Source organism: Azolla caroliniana, unplaced genomic scaffold (genome assembly GCF_043228905.1).
Source record: "Azolla caroliniana isolate FFs.n. ecotype wild unplaced genomic scaffold, voAzoCaro1.0.p SCAF_14, whole genome shotgun sequence".
NCBI lineage: Eukaryota > Viridiplantae > Streptophyta > Polypodiopsida > Salviniales > Salviniaceae > Azolla > Azolla caroliniana.
This window is the reverse complement of record NW_028230449.1, coordinates 340,930-348,228: the sequence shown is the minus strand read 5'-3', so window position 1 is coordinate 348,228 and position 7,299 is coordinate 340,930. Positions and strand designations below refer to the sequence as shown.

The 7,299-nt window shown below is 35.5% G+C and overlaps 1 protein-coding gene across 4 annotated transcripts; it reads right to left on the bottom strand.

The window, feature by feature from the left end:
• Positions 1–4,004: 4,004 nt before the first annotated feature.
• On the bottom strand, positions 4,005–7,027 carry LOC147855079 (uncharacterized). 4 transcript variants are annotated; one of them, XR_015530849.1, is made up of 7 exons: positions 6,891–7,027; positions 6,535–6,655; positions 6,136–6,205; positions 5,768–6,009; positions 5,418–5,534; positions 4,248–5,328; positions 4,005–4,192 (listed from the first exon to the last, which is right to left on the bottom strand). XR_015530849.1 is itself a non-coding variant. In XM_087330608.1 (6 exons), exons 1-6 carry the CDS (start codon positions 6,962–6,964, stop codon positions 4,537–4,539), a joined length of 1,416 nt encoding a protein of 471 aa, XP_087186734.1. In that variant the 5' UTR covers positions 6,965–7,027; the 3' UTR covers positions 4,005–4,536. The 4 variants fall into 4 exon arrangements, 1 of the variants encoding a protein (XP_087186734.1); XR_015530850.1 differs by having other exon boundaries at positions 6,535–6,652; XR_015530851.1 differs by having other exon boundaries at positions 6,875–7,006.
• Positions 7,028–7,299: the final 272 nt, after the last annotated feature.

The window sequence follows — 7,299 nt, the reverse complement described above, 5'->3', positions numbered from 1 at the left end:
AAGATTTTATATTGTGACTACATAAAACAAGACTAACAATGACAAAACCATGAAGTTAAGTACGTCATGTATGTTTCCTCCCTACACCTTGCTAGCAGTATTAGGATTTGTACATATATATTAAGAGGGATGGTAGCACTAGTAGTTGAGAGCCGACAACTTCTATCCTCCCTATTCGAAAACTATCAAAGCTAAAACGCTTAGGTTCTTCGCTCTAATCCTTGCACTAATCTAGTATTAGCACTAACTTTAATTAATAAAAGAGTAGGTTTAATCTTCATTTAGATTTCCTTAATCTTTAATGTGTGAAGAGCATGACTTGAGTTTTTATCAAGTGTATATTCTTCTTAATTAAGTTAGCTTTTGTGGAATCTGCTAATCAAAGGACGACAATGGAGAAGTGGATAAGCTACGAGGAGGAGGGCTCTTTGATCCCAAGAGGTAGGGAAACATCGGACAAGATCGAAGGCCATAAAGTGCAAGATAATGGGACACCAACATTGAATATGGCAATTCGAGTACTCACATATACTAGTCATAAATGGATTGCAGATCTCAATCCAATCAAATTACAACCAGAATGGCACATATGTACTCATGAAAACACATGGCTACGTAAGGTTAGTTGGGACCCTTTGTAATGGACGTGGTGCAATCCTTATGCAGGTCAAGGAAGCAAAGCCATCCCTTTCTTCCAATTCATGACTAGATTGGGTCGCCACATTCTAGTCGCTCAAACTGCCCGAGAGCCTATTGTTGCAAAGATATGGCACACATATCGTGTTCTTCATACAATTATCACCAAGTTTTAGCATAAAATATGGAAACAACAACACGCTAGGCGAATTACCATGTTCCAATGGCTATTAACTATCGATTGGAGCGTGGTAATGTGAGAACCTTAGCTCTCTTAATTGTGTAGTGTGCCCAAATGCAACAAAATCAATTCGACATGCTCTATGAGACTGCCCAAAGACCCATTGAATATGGCAGGGGGGTTGGTCGTCTATTGCAATTATGTCAAGTGCAAGGCACAATCAAGTGGGGAAATGAATGTTGGTTATCGTGGTGACTTTGGTGATAAAAGCATAATAAGTTTTTTTTTCCACCATTGACAATATACACTCAACTCCTATTAATGTCAAACCTCAAGTTGTGTTGGAATTGGTTAGCCCAAGAACTCTTTAGATTCTATGGAAATAGCGATGTAGACGGGTCTTCTCCAACCAAACTATCCATCAAATAATGTTAATGCAGGAGTTATGGAGTGAAGTTGTAGCCATTCGAAAGAGCCAATATGATGGCCTCACAGGCGGATCCGATGGAGTTGAAAGACAACGATTAGCCTCATCCAACAATGGTTGTCCTCTCCCTTTCTTGAGTTAGTGGGCATCCACATAAGATGGAACTATTGCTTCCCTACAGAGATTTGTACATAACACTCTCATCTGTAAATTTTTATAACTAATGGAATGAGTATTTTTTTGGGAACAAAAAGTTAGCTTTGTGGAGAAGAATGGCAATGGGCACGATTTCAGCTCAAACCGAACCAAACCATTAAGTTATGGTTTAAAGGTTTATTAGCTCCAAAAACATTTAATGGTTCGGTTTGGTTTTTTAATAAATTGGTTTGGTTTGGTTCTAAAACTCGAGTTTATGGGTTTATAAGTTTAAATAGTTTGATTTAAAGGTTTCTAGGTTTTTGGTTAACTTTTTTTTTCACCTTAATAGTTTATTAATTTAATAGTTTTTTATTGATTTAATAGATTTAACTTAAATGCTTATTTAATTTAATGTATTTTTGTTTATTTAGATTTTTAATTAGTTTGAATTACATGGTTAGAATTAAATTTTGTATTTAATGGTTCGGTTTGGTATCAACTTTCCCTAAACGGTTTGGGTTTAAATGGTTTGGTTTACCTTTTCTTAAATGATTTGGTTTAAATGGCTTAATAGTTCATAAACGATTCAATTAGAACCAAGAAGCATTTCCTCCATGTTCTCCTTCCATCTCTGCAACAAAGAAACGTGAAAATGGTGCAAAAGGGTTACGCAGATTCTTCACCAAGAACAGGGCATCTAAAACCCTGAAAACCTAAATTGAACTTATTTTGGCCTTAACATCACATATTCAAACCAAACTGAACTAAAACCGAGCCACGCCCATTGCTACATAAGAGATTTGCTTAGATAATATACACAATTGCACATAGTTTAGGAGTGATAAACAACCACTCTTACCAATCTTACTAAGAATAGGGTCTTCTATGTTTTGATTCCACATCACGCATAAATTTCACCCTCCCTATAATGGTTCATCTTTGTGCACTTGTACTACAATCACAAGAGATGACTTAACATGTAAAATCTATTTCTAAGAAATCATGTGTGTCATATAGATCTAGTGAGAAATTTTTAAATTCTAAAGACATCCAATCATTGCATTCACATCTCTAAAGCAAACACTTCAACAATTCATTCGAGCATTTCCAATACATAGACATGGATCTTAAATGGGTTGGCATTGTCCAACCCAAAAACATGATATAATGATTTCTAATAATCGACAACGGTTCAGTTCGATTTAAGTGTCACAACTAAACCATTTAAAATTTTTGAAACTTGAACCAAACCAAACTACAAAACCGTTTAAACCTAACCGTTTTTTAAAAAATCCAAAATGTTAAACCATTAAACCGTTAAAACCGTGGTTTTGTGGTCCAATTTCGATTTTCAACTTAGGTCAAAATTCAAATTTAGACTTACATTTTAAATTTTTTTCATTACTTTAAATTTTCAAAAATTTAAAGATTTTCCTAAAATGTAAGAATTAGGCCTAAAAATCAAAAGATTGTTTTAAATTTTTTTAAATAAATTCGTTTTTTTTTCCAATTAAAAAACCATTTAACCACTTAAACCGCAATTTCTAACCATTGAAACTAAACCGAACCGAACCGTTCACCACCCAAATCAAACCGAATTGAACCATTTAAACCGTTGAGCCGCAATTTCGCAATTCAAACAGAACAATTGCCAACTATTAATATGACTATTGAAGCCTATTGTGTACTTAATTATACCTCTATTGCACAATCTTTGCCCATATGTTTTTTTTCAAGTGTTCATTCAACAAATATTGATGAAATCTTGTGCTTCACAATTGCCATGCACATGAAGTTTGATGATGCATAACCCCTTTTGTATGGGAGAAGACCTGCTTCATGCTCCCATATTTCTTGAGAAAAAAATAGTTTCACAAATACTACACACGTAACAAGGTTTCTAGATCATTTTAGCCATGTAGCTCACTACAAGATTTCATGCTTGACAACTAGGAGTTCAAAAATAATGAACTATGTATCATATTCCCTTCCTTTGTAGCTTTTGTATTGGATGGGAGCATTTTTAGCTCCATCCCTTCACTTTATTGACTGCTTGTAGCCATACTTCCCTTCATTGGCGAGGATGTAACCTTGACAAGCACCTTCTCTAGCTTTACTATCTCGCTTAATGCAAATATTTCTTGTTTCATATAAGATTCTTGGCATTGAACTTGACTCATATAATTAATATTCAACATATTTCACTTCTTGAAACTCATGCTTGTGCTCAAACACTAGGTTCTCAATGGCAAATTCCTCATTTCGATCCTCATGGTAAAATTGGCTTTTGTTGCACAAAGAACATCCAAATTTCCTCATTTGATTTCTATATACCCATTGACTTGCTTGCCTGCCTTGACAAGAATGGACAATGTTTCATGACCATTACATGTTTTCTCAAAGTTGTGGTCCTTCCAATTCATGCAAACACTAGGTCACTTGTTAGATAACAAATGCAAAGTTACAAAGAGAACTCACAAACAATGCATTGAATGTTGTACATTAGTTTGACTCCAGGCACTCTTTACCTCAACATTTAATAAATTGAAACTGAAATAATAATATTAACAACTAAATTAGATACATCAAAGAGGGTAATGAACAGTGTTAGAAGACAAAAGAGAACTAAGAACTGGCATCAACTTTAGCATATCTATGGAATTTCTTTTCATCACATTAGACTGAACGCACATGATTCCTGCTAATGATTGAGGCTTGAATTCCAGCTTGGAGCATTTGAACAAGAAAAACCTCTTACCCACCTATTAAATATCCACAGGCTCATGCACACACAAGCAAACCATGTAGTTCTTACACAATTGTTGCTTGATTTCTAAAGTCTAAACTGCATCAAATCTTACAGACTGCTTTCTGCCAGCTGATGTAGCCATGTGTTAAGTTTTTATTTTTTTCAGTCAGCTGGGAGGGATAACCTTCTGAATAGACATCAGTAGGTTACGTAATTATCATACTGGAGTTCAGAATGCATCCAAGGATTACTGGTGACTAAATCTTCCTTTTTCACTGGGAATATAGAAGAAATCTCCTTTGAGAAGGTGCACATAATGGAACTTGTTTGCTGTTGCCCTGGGGATTCCCATGGAAGAATTTCTGTATAAGGGAATGTATTTCTTGCCTCTATTAGCTTTATGGGTCAATCTGAGTTTTTCGCATGATTTACATCATTTTCACAGACAACCCATTTCCTTTTCTTTCTTTCAGTACGCCATCCTTTTAAGCCTAACTGTAAGACGTCTCTCATCCAAATTACTTTGCTCATAAGTTCTTCTAGAGCCATGATGGATGAACTTATCCTCTGATCATCCAAGTCCAGAAACTTTCCCTCGCCAACCAGAGTACAGATATCTTCGAAGGGGAGTCCCCCAAGAGTTTCATCTGGAATATCTAAAGGTTCAACTTTGCTGACCTTTGAGATACCTACATCATTAGAACTGATGTTCAATAATGGCTGAGATAGATCTCTTAAGTCACCAGTCTGTAAAATGTGCATATTTTCCTTTAGATGACCATCTTGTTCATGAAGATTTATCCCTCGTCTTTCTACTTGTGATGCAAGATCTGTGGAATTACCCATGTGATATGAGTTCTCTTGCAAATTCAGCATTATATTGCTACTTGTGCAATTTCCTGTACCTGGTATATTATGATAATGGTTTGTTTTATTGCAACGTTTCAACTTCCTTGTGTCGGAAACCTTACTTTTGCCATGTGAGGAAGCCACAAGACCAGAAACCCGAGGTTTTCTCTCTTTCTCTACTCTATTGTGACTTGTTAATAAAACATGAGTCCCATCCTTAATAGGAAACATTGCATGTTCCTGCTTCAGAATAAGGAAATGTTCCTTATCCTGTGCCTGGGGCTCCTGAGCAGAATTGTTGGAGGTTTGCTCACTTTCAAGAAATTTTCTTTTGCTGCCTCCACGTGACTACAGAAATGTTATAGGACGGTTAGCTAAATGAATGATCTCCACACGAGAGAGTTCAAAAACCATTGTTTTATAGAAAATAGTTTCACCATCAAACTTGGAAGTGTCCAGAGATGGTCCTCCGACCAATCGAGGGAGGGACGTATATCTTTCACAGCAGCCTCATAGCTGCCACCTTCACCCAATGGAGCACTAGGTAATTCAACCTATATATGTGTATATATACAGAGAGAGAAAGAGAGAGAAAACATAAGCAATCCAAAATAACGTGCTAAAAGTAATGTGATAACATTGCATTTACGTCAATTTGATAACCCACAGGTCGAAAACAATAGGATTGCCTCATAAACCACAATGCAGAAGGAGAAACCCACTGGTACCTTTTTAATAATTGGCTCACTTACAATGTAATGGCATAACATTGAGGAGAAATATTTACCTGCACAAAGTCTTTACTTTTGACAGCTGTAATTTTGGCTGCCCAGAAACATCCATCCGAAAACCAATCAACAAGATCACCAACTAACCAATCACCATTAACCACTATGACAGGTCCAGGTGCAGCACTGATCGCATCATTAGTTAATCCCATGCACAGCAGTGGATAAGCTGGTCTAAACATCAAGACACGCTTTCTTCTCCTTGAGTTAGGTTGTTGATATGCTTTTGTGTAGTTTATTTCTGTATAATTTGACCATGTACAATGAATATAGTTTCAAAAAATGTGATTTCCCTTTTTTGGGGAAAAAAAAGAAAAAAATTGTGATTTCTTGATTATAATGTATATTTACAAGCATATCTTCTCACTTTCATCAGGGAAGTCGATATATTGCACTGCACACCAGATTTCATTATTTCGAATTTTAATATACCGTATCTGTCAAAAGACATCAGACTAGATTTTGAGTTGAGCACTAATTGCAATAGTTTTCCAAAAGCACATAATATTACATCATATCTAGTATTTTAACAATCTGTATATGCCCTTCTGTTTCCTAGAAAAAAAATCCAACAGATGCATACACCTACTCAACATCTTACACTCGCAAAAAATCATTATCTACTAGACACCTGGAATTCTCATCAGATGTATGTTGCTGCAATGATGCATTTGCCTTACAGTCTACATTAAATCTAATTCAACATACAGCAAATAATTAATTTACTTTGGGAATACAGATATATTGCGAATTTTGAAATTTATACCTCAGAGCGAAACCATGCTCCACGATAACCTTTGACCTTCGACTTTGATTCTATTATTTGTCCCTCCTTGAAAGGAAAACTCTCCATGAGCTCCATTACACTTGGAGACCATAAGGTACTACTGCAAATGTAAAAAATTGTTTTTCACAGTTCACATGCAAGTAAAGACGTTATTGTTATTATACATTATGCGCCCTCAAAGTTTCTTAGAAAAAGAATAAAACAAGCTCGATCTTTCTCAAAATCATATGCTTTGTCAAACAGTTACATTCCATCAAAAAGAGACTAGAGAATGAAATAGGGATTTCCCTCGGTATCATACAGACGCTTTCAAATTGACCTAGTAAAGTGCTCACATATCTCCAGGAGAAGATGCATGGTGCTTGAACTCTTCTGTTGTTGGCTCATTTTCTTCTTTGGTTGACTTCATGGTTCCAAGCTTATAATCAACGTTCTTGTTGTTCCACTTCACCTTTACAGAATCTAACCTGCACTATGTTAAAGCCAGAGAACATATATAAACGTTTTACAACATATGATTTATATCTGACACTAAAATCAATATCTATAAAAAGTATGAAATGTTCTCACTGCAATTGATATATCACATATAGATGAATTTTATTCATGTAGAAAAAGAAAATCTGGGTAAAACAATACATACCCCCCTTCCAAACACTAGTTAGGTTAACATTATTCATGTGCAATCAAAAAACTGTAGGAATTCCAATATATCTCTTCCAACTAGTGGTAATCAACAAGTTA